At 37.5% G+C, this 24,310-nt stretch overlaps 1 protein-coding gene across 1 annotated transcript in view; it reads right to left on the reverse strand.

Moving 5' to 3' along the window:
• Positions 1-24,310, reverse strand: part of Rtf1 (RNA polymerase-associated protein Rtf1) — a 225,241-nt gene that overhangs the window by 81,982 nt on the left and 118,949 nt on the right. Inside the window, exons 5-7 of the mRNA XM_067138556.2 lie at positions 22,539-22,782; positions 22,360-22,458; positions 8,902-8,992 (exon numbers count right to left, since the gene is read on the reverse strand). Coding sequence (XP_066994657.2) covers positions 8,902-8,992; positions 22,360-22,458; positions 22,539-22,782 — 434 coding nt within the window. The remainder of the gene's footprint in view (positions 1-8,901; positions 8,993-22,359; positions 22,459-22,538; positions 22,783-24,310) is intronic.

Below are 24,310 nucleotides of genomic sequence, written 5' to 3' on the forward strand. Positions count from 1 at the left end.
CACATTACGACTAATTGTTGTTCAACACACCTGTAGCTGACTTAGCCCTCTTCAGAAACTCGGAACTACATTTTTGCTCAAAGCACTTACCTTGCTGAACTTATTTTAAGGTTAAAAGTTCCTCCAAAGTTTCTTCAGAGAGCAAGGATCTAAACTGTGTTTCTGTCTTTGTGACCCAGTTAAAAATCCTTTCACATTCTGCATTGCTATGTGGAACTGATAAAATAGCAAGCATCACTTTAGAGAGCCTGCCATATTTAAGTACACCATCGGTTGATTTCACCTGACCTACCAAATCCCACTGAACATCAATTCCTCCTTTTGCCATGTCAGTTTCTTTGAGCTGAAAGTTACAGAACTGGGAGCGCAGAATATCAGTTTCTTTATCTAAATGTTCCGTTTCACTAGCCAGAATGCTCGGAAACATATTAATGAAAAATCTAAGGCTAGAAAATGTTGCCTTACATGTAGCAGAAATATTTGCAACTTCTGCATTAATTAAAACTTCATCTTTAGCCAGAAGTTTGTGTACCATGTAGTCCCATGATGAACAGGAACACTTTCTAACGGACTTAGGGCCGGTTGTATAAACACAGCTGATCCGAGATCAATTTTGATTTGAGATCAGAAAATTATCTTTTCCAAGGTGCTTGTTGTGTTGTATAACGTTGATCACGGATCTCATGATCCAGATCAACTTTGATCCATCATCATAGAATTTTGCTTGGCAACATTGTAAACAGCGTAGGAAATTTGTACTAATCAGGAGTATGTTGGTAGTAAAATCACGTTATTTCGCTAGCAGAAGTTTTCTATAATGAGAACTGGTTGACAAACATGTACACCGTCATTTCAATCAATCTGATTCAGCATGTAATAATCTCTCATAATATGAATATATCTGATCTAATAATGCAAAAATTAGTTACATTTCCCCTTCTTTCTTTTCACAGTACACAGACATCATCTTAAATTTTACCCTGATTGTTGTCATCAGTAAAATTATACAAATACACCGCAATTACCAAACAGATCACTTTTCACTGAACCAGAACACAGGCGTAAACAAAAATAATACTAATATAAATGAAAAGCGTGCATGGTACAAACTGAACAACAAGAAAGCGTTACAAACTGTAATCTCCAATAGCCAAAAGAAAATAGCCATACCACTACATTTTTCATTAGTAGTTCCCTTATGTACTCCTTGAACTGAGGATATGTATTTCTTAATAAACTTACACTGACCACGCAACATGCATTAACAAAAATATTCTCGTAACTGCTGACGTGAAGTCCACAGATAAGAAGGTAACGAACTACACCTCCCTGCGAGATTTTTAATTAAAGAAGTTCAGATGTTTTATGTTTATTGGGAGTCTATGAGACCTCACGTCACCGGTTAAAAGATACAATAACACTAAAAAACCAATTTAAAAAAATCGGTTTTATTATTCAGCAGGCTTATATTAAATGCATACCGGTACCTAAGATATTTGTTATTTAGTACAAATGTAAATATTAATGGTGAATACTCCATAATTTCAGATTGGTAGTTAAATAATGGGGCAAACAATATATTATTACTAATAAATATAACATCACATAATTAATTATATATAATATAATGTACCCGTTTTGAGTATTTCCTGGCGATGAATTTTCATTGTGTTTCTTCGCCCCTACACGATCAAAATATTCACTCATATAATAAAATACGGAGCACATTTGCTATATACAGTTTCGGTGTTCACTAACTGTTGGTGGGACTCACGATTCAAAGCCTGACGAAAGAAATCTTAACATTATAGCTGCACTGAAAGATCAATTTGAGTCTGATGAAAATCCGTTTGATTTGAGTTTTATTTTATGTGACAATTCATTTCCTGTATTGGAAGATATTTCTACAGTAGAGGCGTCACGCTCCGAGGAGAATGTAACCGAAACAGCTGGGACAGATTGACACCATACAGGTGGAATCAGTGACTTAAAGCCAGTGATAAAGTGGAAGTAACGTACTGACCGAAATATTGTCAACTCCAGCACACCCAAGCACGTTAAAACTACAATGAATGACTGTAAATATATTATAGTTAGTTCATTATCACTTACTAATGTTTACAAAACTTATTTGTTGGAATCAGTTCTAACCCAAAAGGTAACTACACCACTAGCTGCAGTTATCAGTCGTTGCGCACCGATAACTGTTGTTTCAGAAACTAATTTTAAACGTATCACCATGTTAAGTCACTGATAACTACGCATCTACAGATAACTGTCATTCCAGAAACCGGCCATAAATCCCTGGAACATCGCAGTAAGTGGCTGATTTCTATTCAATCGTCTCATTAGAGAGTCGCGAAGTCTACCTTCCATAACATCAACAGTGCGTTTGGTCAGACGGAATCTCATTTTAAAAGCTTTATCGCTAAGTTCTAAGAATGGGTTTCCTCTTTCTTGGAATACTCAAAGAGACCGCCGAAATTCTTCATTATCGTCATCTGAAGAAAAATAAAATGTTAAAGGTCCACCTTTTCAATACCATCATCATCATCATCATTTCCCTTTATCCAGCTGTAGCCGGGTAGGGGCAAATATGGTTCCTCTCCACTTTCTTCGGTCTTTCCAGCACTCCTCCTCCAACACTGTGTCCCAGTCCAGGTTTCTTTCTATAATGCTACGTTGGATGGTATCCTTCCATCTCAATCGTGGTCGTCCACGGCCTCTCCTTCCTTGGATTTGCATTTCCATCACCTTTTTTGGCATTCTTTCGTCGCTCATTCGCTTTATGTGCCCAAACCATCTTCGTCGACTCTTCTCTATTCTATCATTCATTTTTTCCACTCCAATTTCTTCCCGGATTTTCTCATTCCTTATTTTGTCTCTTCTACTCTTCTGTATCATACTCCTCAAGAATTTCATTTCGGCCGCCTGTATTCGACTCTCATCCTTCTTTGTCACTGTCCAAGTTTCTGCTCCGTAAGTTGTTATGGGTACGTAATACATCTTGTACATAGTATCTTGTACATAGTACCTTTTCAATACCATGAATGTTTATTGATGTGAATATATATCACATAACATCTAGAGAAGGTTGGTACTAGTTTCGACGCTCATTGCGCGTCATCAATTGAGCAAAATGCAACTTATCGAACACATGATAGCACCTACAAGACAAATGTTAAACTATGACTAGTTGAAATATAAAACACATGACAGCAAATACAAGGATTAATGTTGAAAGCTAAACTGTCAAAAGTTAAAACAATGAAAGCAAAACAGAGAAGGTAACAATAGTTACGGTATGATACACGAGAAAGTAGTCCAGCTTGAGGTTTGTAGAACATAAGGCGTATCTATATACAACATTTAAATGCACCAACTAAGGCAAATTTTAAATGTAACATTAAAATGATGAGGGTATGGTGCGTATAACCATCTAAAACATATGACAGCACCTATAAAGTCACAGTTAGATTATAACATATGACAGCACCTATAAAGTCACAGGTAGATTATAACCAGTTGAAATGATGTGGAGTGTCTGACTGTAGAACATAACATTTTTGAGAAGGTATTTCAGTTGTTGAGTCTTGATAAACAAGAAAATAGTCCAGCTTGAAGTGCATAAATCATAAGGCCTCATATGTTATCAGTGGGAAGAATAATCTTGGTCTCTTAAGTTGCGGTAATTAACAGGCTTAATTCAGGTGGTTTCGAAGCCAACAATGTGGTCTTGTGAAGATCATAATTTGAATTAACATCAGGATTCCCAGTTCAGTATGGAAACGCGGAGACCTGAGGAAAAGATTGAAAGCCAAATTAGGCGTGATATAAATGTACTGTACCGGTAAAAGAGCCCGACTCTCAGATTATATTTTAAAGTAAGCAAGTATATAGTTCTCAGGGCAAAAACTGGGTGACTAGTAGCTAGGGCTCGGTACAGGAGGTAGGGTCCTATCTACAAGAAAACTTTGACTGAACATGAGTTTATTCATATAAGACATGAAATTGCACATCACCTCCAGGTAGATATAAGTTGTCTTCCACATAGTCCTATAATATGGCTCGGATTCTCCAGTTCACCAAGCCGAGCAGGTTGGAACACGTTCCAGAAGATTCCAGGGACTCCGGACAGAAGCGGCTGGACTGTCTGGGTTGGTAGAAGGCCCAGGTTGAACCCCGATGATCCTGGTGATGTTCCAGATAATCATTTGCTACCTCAGTCCAATGTGACTGAGAGGGTTGATGTCTCCAAGGTCACTCACAGTACTGATAAATCTGAGTTCATAAAAACCTTGGGTGATTAACCTATTAGTGAAGTCACTGGTTATTATTCGTCAAGACTTTCAAAATTTAACACTCGTAAAATGATATGTCTCTGTATACAAAGATTATGAATACTTTCAAAGTTCACCACTAGCAAAGTCCTCATCTCTGAATAAATATTGGCAAAAAAAAAAAAAAACACAAGTCCCTTCTCATGAAACTACAACCAAATTTAAAGTTCACCACTGGCGAAGGTACAAGTCTTTGAATGAACACGGACGAAAAACATAAGTCCATCCACATGAAAATCTGAATAGATTTAAAGTTCATCACTGGCGAAATTTATAAAGTTTTTGAATCAACACTGGCGAATGTAGAAGTCTTTGAGTGAACATGTACGAAAAACACAAGTCCATCCACATGAATAAATTTACAGTCTATCACTGGCGAAATTTATAAAGTTTTGAATCAACACTGGCGAATGTACAAGTATTTGAGCGAACATGGACGAAAAATACAAGTCCATCCACATGAATAAATTTATAGTCTATCACTGGCAAGGTATCCAAGTCTTTGAATAAACACAGGTGAGATCCTAAATTTATGTTTTAAAGACGTTGAATGAAGTTAGAGTTCATCTCCGGCAAAGTTTATAAGTCTTTGAACCAGTACCAGCAAAATCACAAATTTATGCTTACAGGAACTTAAAGCACATTCAGAGATCATCACTAGCAAAGTTTTTTTTTTTGCTAGGGGCTTTACGTCGCACCGACACAGATAGGTCTTATGGCAACGAAGCAAAGTTTATAAATCACTGTTTATTAGAGGAATGAGTCTCTTAACACTCGTAAATATTGCAGGTTCAATTTATGAAGAATTCGTTCTTTAACACACGTAAATAATACAAGTCCATTTCATGAATAATTGGAAAAATTCCAGTCTTGAACACCCGTAAATATTGTAAGTTCAATTATGAAGACTTAGAAAATTTTCTTTAACACTCGAAATATTGCAAGTCCACTTGAGAATACTTGGAAGAATTCGTTCTCCCACACTTGGAAAAAATACAAGTTCACTTTATAAATACTTAGAAAATTACAGAGTTCCTCGTCGGGACTGTCACTACACGACGAAAGTAGCAGCGAGAGTGTCCACGCTGACTACTCAGCTGTAAATGAGTGAACAGGCTACAGAGGGCCCTCCTTTTATTCGATCCGGGACGTCTACGTCACAATACGGCTTGACTGAATACCTCCTGAATCCCTCGATGGATTTACTTGAAACTTGAGCATTGCGACGTTCAGGTGATCCCAAACAAGATGATATATCGCTCAAGACGCTAGCATAATTATTACGGGAGTTACAAAATTTTCCCCGTCGAACAATCTGGAAGATGTGACGTGGAATCTAGAATATACGAGTCCAGGCTGGAAACACGTGGTGTGACGGGCGGGCGGTCTAGCTAACCCCTGTGGCTACGTCACAGCTCACAGCTGTCCTTCACTCGCTTGCTTGCCCCGCTGACGGTAAACAAACCAGGCGTGCTCAGAACATTACGCGTGATAATTAAATGTCATTTATACTAAACAAATACTCATGTACGGGTCGTAACCGGTACAGTACATAGCCAAAAGAAATATAAGGGAAAGAACTCAAACTCACCTTGAGTAGCGTGATGGCATAGATGTTGAAAGGCGAGGAGCTGGGCTAATGAAGAGAGCAATAATGGAAGCCAAGTAGTGGAAGGGAAGGGAGAGTGAGGGGAGGGGAAGGGGGAAAAGGAGGAGCTAAAGCTGAGGAGTAGGGCTATGGTGGGGCAGAGGGATGAGGTAGTGGGGGTAAGTGACGGGGATGTGGATTGCACAAGGCTTGAAAGATAGCGCTAGTGTTTGAAAATCTGATATTTTTAAACAAGTTAATTAAGAAATCGAAAAGGATATTAGACTTATCAGAGATTTCATTTAAGCTGAAGTTAGGATTAAAGTATTGATCGAAATGGATGAAACAATTTTCGATTATGTTCATGAGAGGCCCTTTATTGGCCATTTGAAGGATCTCTAAATCGCGTTCAATGTCGGTAAACTTGTGGTTGGAGTTGGAGATGTGTTGACCTATTGCTGAAAACCTATTGTATCTTATAGCATTGACGTGTTCTGAATATCTAGTGGTGAAACTGCGTTCTGTTTGTCCGACGTATGAGGAATTAAAGTCATTGCATTTGAATCTGTAGATTCCGGACTTTAAGAAAGTATTGGACATGTTAACTGATGGGGAATTGTGCAGAATTTCAGAGTTCCTGTTATTTGTTCTGAAGGAAATTCTTACGTTATGTTTACTGAAGAGATTGGTGATTTTGTAGACATCTTTGTTGAAAGCAAAAGTGGAAGAAGTGGCGTCTTTAGATTTTTCTTTAGTAAGAGTGGTCTTAGGTCGGTGTCTGAATTTGTTGATAATCTGTTCTATAAAGGGTTTATTGTAACCGTTAAATTTGGTGATTGCACGAATAGTATTGAGTTCGTTGTTCAAGTCTTTCTTTGACATGGGTATTGTGAAGGCACGGTGGACTAAACTATTATAGGTAGCACGTTTGTGTGCTTGGGGATGTGTGGAGTCTTGATGAATGGTAGTTGCAGGTTAATCTAGAAAATTGATTAACCTGTTTGTTTCAGACTCAAGTGTAAGACTCCAAAACTAAGGTATTTTTTACCAGCAGCACCTTTTCAATAATTAAGAAAGACCCAACCCAACGAATTCAGCGACAATTAAAACATAACCTAAAGAACACTTCCTTTCTTTTCATTTTAAAATTTACAGAAAACCTACTTTTACACTGACCACAACAAAAAGCGATTCTTTACATCCCATTTCACAAAAGAAATCTGCTTACTATAGTTTTGTCAACAGGGCCTTTGAAATACCGTTAACAGAAACTGACAGAAAGAAGGAACTATCTTACATTCGTCAACAAGCCCAACATAATGGTTTCAGTCTGAAATTCATCAACAAAATCATCTCTAAATGCAAATATCAACAACAAATTAAACTTAAACAGCAATCAGAAAAGACTAAGAGGTACGTCAAATTCACCTTTAATAACCCGAGGATTTATGAAATCATGAATTTGTTTAAGAAATACAACGCCAAAGTAGCTTTTTCAACCAAAAACAATACGAAACATAGATTCTTTAATCACAATGGAGCCAATAAACTTCAAGATGACGAATTCCAAGAATCTCGCATTTATAAATTGACATGTACTCTGTGTAAAAAACATGTGGGACAATCAGGAAGGAGCTTCATAATTAGATATCAAGAACACGTCAACGCAGAGAAATACAGAAGATTCTCTGCTATGGGAGCTCATATGAAAGAAGCGAACCACAAATTCACTAATATCAAACAGGACCTTCGAATCATAAGTAAGATCAATAAAGGAACACTAATGAACAACCTAGAAAACATCTACATTATTCTTGATAAATTAGAAAATGGGGAACGGAATCTTAATGAAATGAATGAGCAAAAAGACTTCTTATACGAGCACATCAGCAAATACATGGAATGGGTTGACAGACAACAAATAAGACGAAAAAATGTAATAATCAAGCACGACGTCGCAGATTCACTGCTAAGTCTCCCTCCTCCCTCAAATGACATACTAGATGATGCCACAACTCCACTTCCCATTTCTTCTGTGGATTGCACGAACAATCAAACCGTGTCACATCGCTACTATACTAGGTCATGCACAAAGACAGATCCCCAAGGCAGCGCGGAATAAACATCTTTCCAAGATATGATAACGTGAGACAAGCTACCCTATCCAGATGATCGCCATTTTATAACAGAGAAGATACCAAAGAACTTTTACCAATCAAACAATCGACACAGCAAATATTTTTTCCATAACCTAAAGATTAACGCTTGTGCTTATTGTCCAATATTTTTCATCTAAGTTTTCCTTATACAGCTGATGATGACCACTAAGTGGTCGAAACATGTTCTTTGAGTGGTAATGTATATTTAATTTTGCCCAACGCAAAAAATAAAGTATCGATTAGGTGGTTCTTTAATTATACTTGATGATTATACTCATCGATACGGTCATGAAGTGGACAACGTGCAGGCAGGTAAATGACGTAAATAAAGCCTTGGCGTTCGTCACAGGATATACATCTTGGTTTCTACATGAAAAGTTCAGTTTCTGGTTTCTTTCTACACACTGGACACTCCTTATGTTCTTTCGTTTGCACATATTTGAGTATATCGCACTTCCCACCATGCGCAACTTAAAAATATACACCTACATATAGTACAGAATGTGAATGTTGGTTCCTTTCTGGGTTCATTGTAACATGGAAACTAACTTTTTTATTTTTATTGTTGACATTTTGGCCAAAACAAATGTTAGGATTAAAAGTTATGAACTTGATTCCGATTCCGTATTGACTTTAAATATCTAAGATAAAATGTTAATAGACTGATGTGATGCACAGTTCAACTAACAGGCCAGTGTGATCATTTCCATTCTGAGCCCAATGTTAATACAGGCACTGTAGGTGCTCTCCACACAAATTCATACATTAGTATCTTCAATATTTCAAACATACTGTACTTCCAATCTCTACTTACCCGATACACTGGTTTACCGTTGTTGCTACCAATACCTATTCTTACAAAGCAGCCAGTCACCACACGGTTGAAAAACGGCAAATGGACAAACCTAGTAAGAAATTAGGATTGTTAATACATCTGGAAATCATATTAACACACATGTCTACATTTACTAATATAAAACCGAGCAGAATCTTCTATGAAAGAAATAGTGTAAAACCTATCCCATGCTATAGTTTCTGGTAATAAAATATTTCTTGTCTTACCATAATCTTTAATATAAATTTGTCCAATGCACACTTTTGACAGTTGTATAATGTTAAGGAAGTGACAAGCAGCCTATAGGGCAAACACTGCCCTAGTTTAATACTAGATATAAACAAGAACATACAGGGTATTATCTGAGAAGTGAACAGAGGGTGGAAAACTACTTCCTCTTAAAACCACCACCACCACTACCACATACGGAGGTCATTCCATACGGTACATCGTGCGGACATGTGGCATCGCCGTATTTGCAGTAAATACATTCAAAAGCTGGCAGCAAACAGCACCGAAATCAACGGACAGACTGCGACAGCATGCGCCTAAAACATTCAGTTTGAGTTTGGCCGTGCTACAAGATGGAGGTAAGCAGAGTGGAACAGCGAGCATACGTGAAAATTGCAGAAATGCTACTCAGTGTCATGTGGAACTACGAGCAGCTGTGGGTGATCTGGCATTGCACGTCGGGTGAATGCTTTCCAACATGGACGCGCAGCAACGACAGACTCGCCACGAAGTGGCTGGCCCACGTCTGCCCGTACTGACTTGTCCCTGGCTGTTCAACAGAGTAACGACGCTGGACTGTGCAGGAATTAATGAAACGGACGGGTATGTCGAGGGCAACAGTGTTCCGCATTTTACGGCAGGACCTGAAGGCGCACAAAAAGTTTTCAAAATGGGTACCACATCAGTTAACAGAGGTGCAGAAGTGGACACGATATTGAGACCACCGTAACTTTCTGTTGTACCATCCGCAACGTATACTTTAGTGCAAATGTCTGGCACTGCTGGATACTCCACGATAACGCTACAGCCCACGCTGCAGGCGTCACCAAGAATTGTGAATGGCAGTGGGAGAGGGGGGGATGGGATATCCTACCCCACCCACCCTATTCACCAGACCTCAGTCCATGCGACTTCGACCTCATTCCATAACTGAAGAAATCGTTCTGTGGGAGGAGCTTTGCAAAAAGGGTGGAAATCATCACAGCATATCAGCGACAGGTGGCACACGTTGTGGCAACGCCTTTCCCCTTCGTTGGAAACGGTGTGTAGATACACTGGGGGACAGTAGTTGAGTTTGATTGCACAGAGTTTCAATGCGTGTATACCTCCTGTACTGGAACCCTATTTTACGTCGGTATTCAGATATATACTGCCTTACCTGTTCAATGCACATCGTGGAATTCCCACATGCTGCCGCATTATCGCAAGATATACCATGGTTGCCATGAATTATAGAATGACCCTCGTACTAGTAAACAATTGAAGTACAATTTAAATTTGAGTTTTGCAGACATTCAAACATTCATGTCTCTCAGTTAATCTGACTGACCTGAGAAGGCCTAATGTATCTTAGGAAGTCCAGTATCAAACATCAAGAGCACCTTTCAGGATTAGGAAATCAATAAAATTTGCCAAGGTTAGAACAGGATCTAAAAACACAGCCACAAGAATAAAATATTCATAAAAATACTACACTGAAGGTACTATAAAATAGTCAAATTTTCTTTTCGCTAGTGGATTAACATCGGACTAAAATATTAAAGGTTTCTGGCGATGGAATGATGTGAGTGCGGTGCCAGGACATAGAGGACAAACTGGGTAGGTTGCAGAAGGAAATGGAAGGAGCAGGTCTCACAATCAGCACAAAGAAGGCCAAAGAGAAGAGGATTAATTCTGATGTTATGACGGCTTGACAGTAAATGGAAAGGAAATTGAGCAAAATGAGTCCTTCCTCTACCTTGAAAGTACAGTTACTGAACTGGTTGGTACACCTATACGCCGCACATTTGAATTTTCCGCCTTCAAGTTCTCCTCTACAGTTGAAACTCTGAACTTTGAAACTGAATTAATTCAACCGTTTATCTGAAGATGTCACCGTGTTAATTTCGAATTGTTTTTGTTTTCTAATTATCAAGAAGCGTGGACATTCTCTCACAGATGTCTCTACCAAAAACTATGATCATGCACCCTGGCGCGAAGTGAAGGAACTTTTCTTGAAGATATTTTGTTTTCATAAGTTTGTTCTTTACTAAATGTTGTTCTTTCTTTTGTGGGTTGGCAATATTAATCTTTCTTTCCGCCAGTTTTGAAATTAGCCAATCGTAAATTTCTGTCATTAATTTTCAGCCAATGGCGTCTTTCTTTACCAATGTCGATGTGTAACTGTAAGCTACCGAATAAACGACTGTGGGTGTGTCTTAATCATTCATGAAAGGTCTCGAATCTTCCCCGAGAGTATAAAAACTGCTGATTTTCCTGGCTCTCTGCCATTCGTACAACATCTAGCTTAGGGTATGGAAGAATAGCAGGAGGCGGGAAGCACCTCTTTCATCAGTCAGCAGCCCTTCAAAAAGGTAATGGCCGTTTAACATCTTTAATTTCTTGCTAGCTCAGCAGTTTAATCCTCGGGGAAGGTCCAAAACCATTTTGATGTACCCTATACCATTTCCATGTAAAAATTTTCATGTTACTTTAACTGTAAATCGGGGATAGAAATATAAATATATTTATTTACAGTTGATTACAAGTAGGACCAGAGGTCCCTTTGGCTGTAACTAACTGCCACTTTAACTTAAATGTAACACCTAACATACAAAATCTAATAAAAGAATACATAAAAAGCGTAAGATACATTTTCCTACCGAGGATATAAGAATAAGATTAAAAACTAAACATCTAGGAGGTTACAATAATACTTTTAACATTTCATAAACACACACTATACTAACAAGGAAGAGAAGACTTCATAAACATACACTATACTATCAAGGAGCAGAAGACGAAAGAGAAACCAAAGAATTTTAAAGCCGAGGATGAATTAAGAGTAAAACTGAGCATCTGAAATGTATCTAGGGGATTATGATATTTCGTACTATTTAATTAATTTGGTGAAAATTCATTTACATGGCTTAATAAGTGGAAAGGTGTGGTATTTAAGAGATTTTTTCTGAGTTCCAACACTACTTTGCTGAATTTCATATAGTTTAAGATCGTTGTATAACTGAGAGGCAGTGACAATGAACGACTTACTGCACTTTACTGTACGATGCTATGGAACCTGAAGGGTGTTAGCTGTAAACCTATTGTCCCGGTCGTGCACTTGACTCATCTGAACAAAGACTTGGTCAAATATGAGGGAGCATTAGATTTTAAAATTCTCAGAAGTAAACAAGCAGCTGAGTATGATCGTCTATCCCTGAGTTTCAACCACTCTGCAGCTTTATAGTAAGATGTTACGTGACAGTCTTTACGAATATTGAAGACGAATCGAACACAGGCATTCTGAATACGCTGGAGTTTGCTATTATATTTCTCAGAGATATCGCTGTAAATTACAGCGCCGTAATCTAAAATAGGAAATACCGTAGTTTGGATCAACATCTTTCTCACCAAGAAAGGAAGATACGGCAAGTTTCGTCAAAACTGATGCAATATGCCAGACACTTTCTTGACCAAGTGCTTGGCATGAAAGGTCCAGGACAGAGTGTTATCCATTAGAATACCTAAATTCTTAACACATTCCTGGTACTTAACTACAGAACCGTTTACAATTACTGGAAGAATGTCCCTGTTGAAAAGATTTGATAAGTTTCTTCGATATCGTAGAAAAATAGCTAAGGTTTTGTTTTCATTTAATAGTAAATTATGACTTAGTGTATATTGATGTAGCCTTTCTATATCTAGATTTATTTTACTAATACTTTCGACAACACGATTCACAGGAAAATGGTAATAGATCTGTAAATCATCGGCATACATATGATGTCTCGTGTGGCGTAAAACTCCAGGCAGATCGTTTATATACAGCAAAAACAAAACGGGACCCAACACGGAACCCTGAGGGACGCCAGAATGCACACCAGACCACTTAGAAAAATTTTGTTTGTCAAATACTACACGCTGAGATCTCCCTTTCAAGAACGATTCAAACCAAGAGAGCTGATAGAGATATGCCCATTGTACGTAATTTAGTCAGAAGGAGGTCATGATGAACTCTATCAAATGCCTTGCTTAAATCGAATAGTACCAGAAGTGTTAGTTCCTTTCTGTCTATTGCAAACTTGATATCATCGGTGACTTTGAGAAGTGCCGTCGTAGTGCTATGGCCTGTTCGAAAACCAGACTGAAATGTGTTAAGAATAGAATGAGTATTTAAATACGAAGTGAGTTGCTGGTAAACAATCCTTTCTAATCCTTTACCTAATATTGACAAAATACTGATTGGCCTGAAATCATCAAATTTTTGAGGAGAAGGAACTTTAGGAACAGGTCTTATATTGGCCATTTTCCATACAGCTGGAAATACTCTTGATTGTAAATAGAAATTATACAGGTGAGCTATAACCGGAGTGATTATATCCAAACAGTTCATTAGGAGGGGATGTGAGATACCATCTGGTCCAACAGCCTTTGTATAGAGAGTGCTTTACGGTCGACTCCGCCCCTTTGTCAGCCTTGTCACAATTGACTCCATCCATCCTCTCCTCCCTTTCGCAATCCCCTATTCTTTCCCCTCCGAGTTCACTGCCGCCTCTGCAGCACAGTTACAACACCAGACTCAGCAGACGGGCAGCAACCAACACAACAGTGGATAACAAATAAATTCCACTTACATGTAAGTCCTCATCTGTTTCAATTTTATGTAAACCGAATTCTCTCCTTACGTTGAATTTCTTATTTTTTCTTTTCCTTCTCTTACAGAAAACATTATTTCTGCATCTACTGACATTTTCTGGCATGGTTTCAGCCATTTTTATTACCTACCGGTGCTAAGGGCCACTTACAATTTTTCAACAGATGCTTCTGTCTCACTTGCTGACGAATTTCATCAGCGGCCTTGGAAAGATTGTATTCATGACAATCCAGTTTATGCTTGTGTTCACGCCCTCATGTCGTTGGCTTTATATTATTACCACTTTGGTTTTCCACTAATATTTTATATGAACTGTTTTTAATTAGAATTTTAATAGAAGAAGTTTTAGTCTCCGACAAGATTATGGTTTAATCATAAGACAGTTTTCCATTAGCATCTTTATATATATTGTATCACTTTTCACATTTTTATGTTCCGAATTTTAATAACTGACTAAACTTTTAACTTCCACTTTTAATTTAGTTGTATTGTAGATGATTGTGTTTAGGCTGAAGATGCCCTTAATTGAGGGCGAAACATGTCCCATGTAACTAAGAATCTATTTATGTAACCACTATAAGTGAAAATATAAGTATTGGATAGGTGGAACAAATTAAAACACCTTTATTATTGTTGAACTGATATTCACAATACGGCTTACGTTTGTCTTATTTTTCAAAATCCGATACTATGTGAAAATATATGTTTAATTTCATTCTGAAAAAATGATAGTATCACTCCAGAGGCCTCTGTGACAAATGTTTCAGTTTTCTTCTTCAAACAGTCACCTAACCTAACCGTATATGCATCATTAAAACACTTCAAGCACATGTAGAGTAATTATAACCACCTCGCTATGAATTTACATGGCAATATTCAGAAATTCAACTAGATGCAAGAAAATATAAACTATCTTCTGAAATCAGTGATGTACTCTGTCATATCGTGAGGTGAATCACATTCTTACTTAATTTCAGTATATAACATTAAAATTAAGCGATCGTTTGCTTCAGGCTTTATTCCTATCGAGTTAACAATGGCTATCGGCCACATCATTTACGCATTTATTAAGAAAACGTGTTATACTCTTTCATTTTGTATGTCCTTTTAGAGAACAGCAGTCAACGGGTATTACTAATCAAATCCGACATCGCTTTCGAATTACATAAAATCAGCTTCATGGTCCGTATCACACTTCAATAGATTCACAATTAAGTATTTATTATTTTCCACCTAGTTGATACAATGATTGCTTAAGGCAATTTAATGGTTAAAAGTGGTACATGTTTCGTATATTATCAACATCTTCAGCCACATAACACTGTTTAGATGAAAAATATATAAATTGACAAAGTAATGCTTAAAAGGAAGTGTCATTAAAATTAACATAAGATTGACAACATTGGTTTTAATTTTAATTTTAAGGACACTTTGTAATTCCAAAAAATAATAAAAAAAATATATAATGAATAAACGGTGACTAAAATAAGTATAAATACCAAGACAATGGGCGCCACCTGTAAAACAATTACAGGAATATATAACTATGTAGAGCAATGAGTAACTCCCTCTCCCAAGGCGACAGTCATCAGGTTGACGAAGCTCCAGACTTACTTTATAACCTTACCTGTTTACCCCTGAAATTAGATGTAGGTAGCATGCCAGGTTCATCCTCACTCCACTGATAAAAAGATTTACTGCAAGTTTGATACCAGGACTTTACTCCCAAAATAATAAACAAAAATATAATAAATACTACTATAATCATCACTTAAAGAGACCCCCTCCTGATTGCCGTCCACAAAGGCAACGTACGAACAACTACGACCAACATTAATCATTACTTCACGAGACCTACTCGTTTAAAAATTAAATAATTGAAAAAGAGGTTCAAACTATTCAATACATAAAAGAAAGAAATGTAGTGATTACATTCTTATTTAATAGTAACTATAAATGGGACCGGTTTCGACCCTAGTCCAGGTCATCATCAGCCGTAAAAACATGTAAAACAATGCATATGAAAAAGAAAAAGAAAAAGATTAAGTGAACTCTGGATCGGTATAAGATGAAACATAAATTAACGATGGGGGTAGAAATTGTGAGTCACTTAAAAGAAAACAGTACGTAATATTAAGAATGGTAGTATGGCACACGCAATGATAGGCGAAGTCTCACAATGTTTATGAATATTGGAGAACGGTCAAATGGGTCAGTTTCCACACTCTGTCAGGCACAAAGTCACAACTCTATCAAATAACATATGAAGATCATAATTAACTTGAAGTCGCAGACGAATAGATTTGTGGAAGCAAACCGCCAGCTCCCGGTGATCAGCGCGGCACATTCAAGGTCATGCGCTGCGGTCTCGAACGCCAAAGTAGAATGGAGAATATCCTGAAGGTCCAGTTGTGACTTTGTGCCTGACAGAGTGTGGAAACTGACCCATTTGACCGTTCTCCAATATTCATAAACATTGTGAGACTTCGCCTATCATTGCGTATGCCATACTACCATTCTTAATATTACGTACTGTTTTCTTTTAAGTGACTCACAATTTTTACCCCCATCGTTAATTTATGTTTCATCTTATACCGATCCAGAGTTCACTTAATCTTTTTCTTTTTCATATGCATTGTTTTACATGTTTTTACGGCTGACGATGACCTGGACTAGGGTCGAAACCGGTCCCATTTATAGTTACTATTAAATAAGAATGTAATCACTACATTTCTTTCTTTTATGTATTGAATAGGTTGAACCTCTTTTTCAATTATTTAATTTTTAACGTTAATATTTTCAATACGGAACAATGAAATTTTTATCTTTAAATAAACCTACTCATTTGTCATTTACAAAGGCAAATATACACACTACTAACAACAACCAAATCATATCTTGATGAGATCTACTCGTTTGTCATTTACAAAGGCAAATACACACAATACAAACCATCAATAAAATTATTGATACTATATATACATTTCTTAACATACCTCCAGGTAAGAGTCCCACTACACTCACTACTGTTATAGAACAAAAATCGTATTGTGGTAGAGAAAAGTACGACGACTTTCTCTACGTACGGATGCAACCTTCTTTACGAATAGCATCCCTAACCTTATTTACACACTTCATCGACGTTTTGAGTCCTTCTCGAGTGCCGCACAGGTTAGTGTGGCGCCTCACATTTCTCCAACCGTAACTGGATACTCGGCCGATGATCTTCTTTATCCAGAATTAGCTCTGTGCACAACCACACATCCACTACGCTTTGGTGCCACCAGAAACTTGTAGCATCAGCGATATTTAGCGTGCTCACTCTGTAGGTAAAATATACTTAAGACCAATAGAGCATCGCCTAGGGATCTGCGCAGAGTAGCTCCCGCGCGCCGGTCCGAGTGAGAAACACAGAATCAAGACCAGAAACACAACCAGAACAGAAAGAGAGTCCGAATCAGAATGACTTGCCGCACACGCGTACATGGTTATATAGGCTTGCTGCACGTGGTCATAGCGTCCCGAAAAGTTTATAGGTAGCAACGTTCTCACAGGCACTTCTTGATGCGTCACTCAGTCAACCCAAACTCGCTTAAAACAAAGCCCTCGTATTGGCTATTGAGTGTCTGATGTGACATAGAACGTCCACTCACGTACATCCACATTGATCCACTCCAATTCTTCAGCCTATACCACCTGCCGTACCCCGTGTTTCCAAGCCACTTTGTTGCAACACATTCAACAGACTTCAACCGTCCTTCCCGATATAGTCGCAGTTTTCCCGGTTGCACAATCCTTACGGCTAGGCCATATTTACAGACTCTTACCCAAACGGAAATTTATACAAAATATAATGATGCACATATGCAATATTCCCTAACTACACATTCTTCTTATAATATTACATGTTTACATTCTAAATAAACAAAATTACATGATTTTAACGTTACAAACTATATACGAAATTTCCTAACCTAAAAATTCGGGGATCGTACATACGTATGGCTACAACTTCCTCTAAAGCATTACTTTGTCAATTTATATATTTTTCATCTAAACAGTGTTATGTGGCTGAAGATGTTGATAATATACAAAACATGTACCACTTTTAACCATTAAATTGCCTTAAGCAATCATTGTATCGACTACGTGGAAAATAATAAAATACTTAATTGTGAATCGCTTTCGAATGTCAATGACAGACCTTGCACGTGTATATTGGCAGAAAACGATACTGGTCGATGATCGATCACATTTTGTGGCAAATGTTTTTCTTATTCAAACAGTGTCACCAAGCTTAACTTGACCGTACTATACGTATCATGAAAACATATTCCAAGCACCAGTAGAGAATTGATAACATCTTACAATAAATTTAAATGGGAATAGCCTCTTCGAAATGTAACCAGATGCGAGAAAATATAAACTAACCTCTGAAATCAGCGATGCGCTCTGCTATATCTTGAGGTGTATTGCATTCTTACTTAATTTCAGTGTATATTATTAAGATTAAGCAATCGTTTACATAGCCTTTATTTCTAACGAGACTACAGCTGCTATCGATGACGTTATTTACGTATTTGTTACAAAAACATGTACTCTTGTTTCTTAACGGAACAGCAGTCGATGGGTAGTACTGATCGATTCCGACATCGCCTTCAAATGTAGGATGCTAAAAGGTTAGTTTTTTCCACCTATTCAATACATATAAATTTTATAAATTAGGAATTTATTGTTGATTCCACTTGAGACATGTTTCGCCCTTCATTGAGGGCATCATCAGTCAAAATATCACCTCAAGGTAAAAAATCAGGTAACTGGTTAGTAGTTGACGGTACAAATTAATACATATTATTAATACAATTACAAAAATTAAGTATGGGAAATAGTTGTACAAAAGTGATGGTTGAACATATAGGTTTATAGATGAAAAGTCAGCACCAATGCCTAAAATTAACGTAGTAGAGTTCGGCAGTGGTGCTCTGGAGAAACAGTTGACGCAATCATAGGGAAATAAAAAGTTAAAAAATATTTACATTAAAACAATTAAGGGAGAAAAGGTGTAGTGTTCGGCGTCAATGTTTGTATCCAAAAATTAATGTCAAAGGTTGGTAACTATACAGTATTTACATTGTTCAATTGAACAGCTGAGATAAAGTTTTAAAAATATTTACATTATAACATTCAGCGTAAATGTTTGTAATAAAAACTAATGTCAATAGTTGGTAACTATATAGTAATTACATTATCTAATTGAATAGTTGAGAATTTACAAATATATACATAATTACAAAAGAGCAGCTGGTGTGCAAGGATAAAAAAATTTTAGTACCAAGTGCGTCCTGATGTTTTAGAGGTTGGAAGAAGGAATTAGTATTGACATTTCAGAAATATGTAGAGCAGTTTAACTTAGTTAAAATCACCGGGGGTAGGGAAATATTTCATAGTCAAATGAGGTTTTATAGGCATCAAGCTGGAAGTTTTTCAGTTGCAGTGCCGAGATCGGTACGGAGACTGGTCAGTGTGGATGGAGATTTATGGGTATTCCGTGCGTTTGAACGGCAACAATGGTGACAGTTATTAGTGGGTAATTGCTAGTTATATGGGTAATTGCTAATTATGAAAATGTTGTGGGTTGAAACTTTCGCTTATTCTTTTAGTTTACTTCTGTAGCATCGAATGTGATGTGAAGACATCGGTGTGAAATGCCGGTGAGACAAATTGATATTGTTCCGTGGAATAAAGTATGGCGGACTTCGGAATGAAGTTATTGTTCTTTTCTGGTCTGGTGAGAAAGAATAGAGTTGCTTGTGTTGTGAACTGCTGTGGAGAGATTAGAATGTATACGGCAACTGCAGAATCAGAGCGTTAAAGCTGGGGTGAGGCATCTTCTCATTCTGACTGCGAAGAGGAGCCGTAGTGGCACGCCATATTTGTGCCGATTGGTGGACACCAATACTCATCATCAATTACCTCTCAGCGACACATCAGATAACTTCCACTGCATACAATACAACTTTCAACAACACGCCGGAACCCAGCGCACATCGGCACAAATATGGTGTGCCACTACGGCTCCTCTTCGCAGTCAGAATGAGAAGATGCCTCACCCCAGCTTTAACGCTCTGACTCTGCAGTTGCCGTATACATTCTAATCTCTCCACAGCAGTTCACAACACAAGCAACTCTATTCTTTCTCACCAGACCAGAAAAGAACAATAACTTCATTCCGAAGTCCGCCATACTTTATTCCACGGAACAATATCAATTTGTCTCACCGGCATTTCACACCGATGTCTTCACATCACATTCGATGCTACAGAAGTAAACTAAAAGAATAAGCGAAAGTTTCAACCCGCAACATTTTCATAATTAGCAATTACCCATATAACTAGCAATTACCCACTAATAACTGTCACCATTGTTGCCGTTCAAACGCACGGAATACCCATGAATCTCCATCCACACTGACCAGTCTCCGTACCGATCTCGGCACTGCAACTGAAAAACTTCCAGCTTGATGCCTATAAAACCTCATTTGACTATGAAATATTTCCCTGCCCCCGGTGATTTTAACTAAATTAAACTGCTCTACATATTTCTGAAATGTCAATACTAATTCCTTCTTCCAACCTCTAAAACATCAGGACGCACTTGGTACTAAAATTTTTTTATCCTTGCACACCAGCTGCTCTTCTGTAATTATGTATATATTTGTAAATTCTCAACTATTCAATTAGATAATGTAATTACTATATAGTTACCAACTATTGACATTAGTTTTTATTACAAACATTTACGCTGAATGTTATAATGTAAATATTTTTAAAACTTTATCTCAGCTGTTCAATTGAACAATGTAAATACTGTATAGTTACCAACCTTTGACATTAATTTTTGGATACAAACATTGACGCCGAACACTACACCTTTTCTCCCTTAATTGTTTTAATGTAAATATTTTTTAACTTTTTATTTCCCTATGATTGCGTCAACTGTTTCTCCAGAGCACCACTGCCGAACTCTACTACGTTAATTTTAGGCATTGGTGCTGACTTTTCATCTATAAACCTATATGTTCAACCATCACTTTTGTACAACTATTTCCCATACTTAATTTTTGTAATTGTATTAATAATATGTATTAATTTGTACCGTCAACTACTAACCAGTTACCTGATTTTTTACCTTGAGGTGATATTTTGACTGATGATGCCCTCAATGAAGGGCGAAACATGTCTCAAGTGGAATCAACAATAAATTCCTAATTTATAAAATTTATATGTATTGAATAGGTGGAAAAAACTAACCTTTTAGCATCCTACATTCAGTATCTTCAATACGGATAGCAATGATTTTTATCACTTGCATCGCCTTCAAATGTCGACGAGAGAGCTCGCAAGTGCACACAGTGAGAAAATTATACCGAAGGTCGCATTTTGTGGCAAGTGCTTCAGTTTTCTTATTCAAACACCATCAGCTAACCTAACTTAACCGCGTATGTACCATGAAAACATGTATCAAGCGCAGGTAGAAAAGTGATAACCTTGTCACTATAAATTGACATGATAACAGCCTTTCCGAAATTTAACCTGACGCGAGAAAATATAACCTAACCTCAGAAATCTGCCATATCTTGAGGTGTATCCCATTCTTACCTAATTGCAGTATTTAGCATTAAAATTAAGCAACAGTTTACTTCAGACTTAATTTTTAACGAGTTAACAACTGCTATCGGACACGTTATTTACGCAATTAATTCGAAACCATGTTCTCCTCTTTCATTTCCATTTTTCTTCACGGAACAGCAGTCGACGTACATGACTAATCGACTCTGACATTGCCTTCGAATGTTGACGAGAGAGCTTGCTAGTGGACATAGTGAGGAAACGATACCAAAGATGATCAATTGCATGCAACATAATGGCTGGGTGCATAAATATCTATAAAATCGCTCGTAATAACGAATGCGTCAGTGATAAGGCTCTCTCTGTAACCGAAGATAATACACAGTTTAATTCATCTTCTCCGTTTTGCCTCATGACTGAGGCGTCGTGACTATCACAATATTCAGCCATCTAGCCGATGAATCATACTCCGCCATTCTTCCCTATCTAAAGCTTTCAATGTGGTTGCTCTGAGAGAACTCGCACAGTTTAATATATGGTTTTGAAGGGACAGAAAAAAATCTAACTTTATAAGGGGGCTCTCGTTATATGCCGTACTCGCTATAGTGGACTTCTACTATATACCAATAACAGAAAATCTTTACATAATCATGGCAGAAGAATAATAAAACTTTTATTTTACCCCAAATTTCCATTTCAAAATTAAGTGTGGGAAAATTACATGGGTAAGTATACATTAATATTAAATTTAAGTATGTGACCCATAAACCAATCTATGAGGACTTTCATGACCCTTGTAAAAAAAGCTAGGTCGCTTCTGGGCTAGATGAATCTGAGTAGCCTCACGTGGCCAGAACACTTCCCATTTGACACAGACTAAAGTGTCCCTCTGTTTTAAAGGACCAATGATCAGAATTAGAATTAATAAATAAATTCCTCACAAACCTTTCCATTTTATGCCGGGATAATCTGATCTTATTTAGTTCCTCCCGCTTTGTAACATACACCACCTTCTTTGATTTTGAACGGGAGCTGGCAACAGACCTGTAAAATACAAATGACAACTGTTAGCGACTGTATAACTGTATCAAACAAATTATGGGTAAATACTGAAATACACCTACTTCTTATCAGAGTCAGAGTCGCTACTACTCCTTGAACTGCTGCTGCTACTCCTTCGACGAGGCTCCTCCTTTTCTGACTTCTCACTATCTGAACCACTGTCGTCCGAGTAAATGTCGGAAGCCTTCAATTTAGTCTTCGAGCCGCTGTTCTTCTCTTCCGACTGTTCTGCTTCCTCTTCTACAGCTTCGTTTTCTTCCTCTCGTCGCTTCTCCTGCTCAATTCGTTGCTGTTTCTCTTTCTCCTCTGTAGATACAATTACAAAATCACTCATCAGTTAGGGATTGTTATTTGGAGCTAAGGGTTAGGTATCCCCCGAAATACACTCAACATCGTAATAGGCATTTTACCTACCTTCTGTCAATCGATCCCGCTAAGTGTTATAATCCCCTATCCCACCTATAAAGTATGAGACCAAGCAGGTATTTATGTGGGCATATGAATAATTTATTTAGTTTTCCGAATTCTAGCATTACTTCTAGTAAAAGTTGGGATCCTTGTCGTCACACACAGTATGTGTGATATGGATATAGATTCCCACAGGGAACCTGAACTATTTATAATACCAATATACCGTATACTCATGTATTATCTTTTTGAGATAAAGATATAGATTCCCATAGGGAACCTGAATTATTTTCCCCGAAAGAGTAAATTTATAATACCAAGATACCGTATTTACCCGCGTATTAGACCCCTCTTGGCTTTTCGAGACGAAGAAAATGAAAAAAATAACAAGACCGCCCAACGTAATTCATCAGAAAAGCAGCTTCAAAGCGGATACAAGTATTATTGCAGCTCTGATGACATTGCACAAATTTGTGAATAGTTTCGTCCGTACGACTCATGCAACTAAAACACACTTCGAAGTCGTGCGGTACATCTGTGGTTCGTAGTTATGAAATGTCCGCCTCCGTACCGTAGGCCTACTGCAGCTCTGATTAAGTCACACAAATAGCTGATTAGTTTCGTGTTCCACCCACACATTGCAAACATGCATCAGTCATGCTATGTGCCTGTGTTTTGTTCTTGTAGTTAAGAATGTCCGCTAGCGTAATGGTTAGCACAATTGGCTGTTGTCGCGGGAGTCTGAGTTAGATTCCTGGTACTACACTACCAGAGATTTACGAATGGCAGGAAGACTGATATGCGGTATAAATGGTACATGCAATTCCCCTCGACTGCGGGGGTGTCTAAAAAGGAGCTGCACCACCTCCGGACGAGGAAACGAGTTTACTTTAGTTAAAAATATTCACAGTTGTTACTATTAATACAGCAGGCGAGATCATTAACAAAGTGATCGTTTAATATCTCGTAACTCAGGCCAATACAGGTATTTTTTTTGGAGAGACGTAAGTTTAAAATGTGATAAAAACTATCCAGTCATAACGATTGTTTTACATGCCAACATACCTAACAAATAACAATAATAATGATTTTATGTCCCCACTTTTAACAATTTTCAGAGACGCCAAACAAAACATACTAGGTATGCGTTAAAAAAAAATACACAACAAACGTAAGAAATTAAAAATTATGATAATAAAATGCATTACCGCCACACTTGTAGATACCCATAAATGCGACAAATTTTCCTGTTATTTATTTTTATACTTTCCGTCGTGGATCTTTTGGCACTCTCTGGGTGATAGCATACCTAACCTAAACAATACGGTCACTCTTATCTCATTTACAGCTGTTCAGGTAAATCCTGATGTGATAAATGTAGAGAAAAAGCATGAAGGGCCTGGCTTTCAACAGCCGCAGTGCTTCC

The sequence above is a fragment of the Anabrus simplex genome, chromosome 1, assembly GCF_040414725.1.
Source record: "Anabrus simplex isolate iqAnaSimp1 chromosome 1, ASM4041472v1, whole genome shotgun sequence".
NCBI classification, from domain to species: Eukaryota; Metazoa; Arthropoda; class Insecta; order Orthoptera; family Tettigoniidae; genus Anabrus; species Anabrus simplex.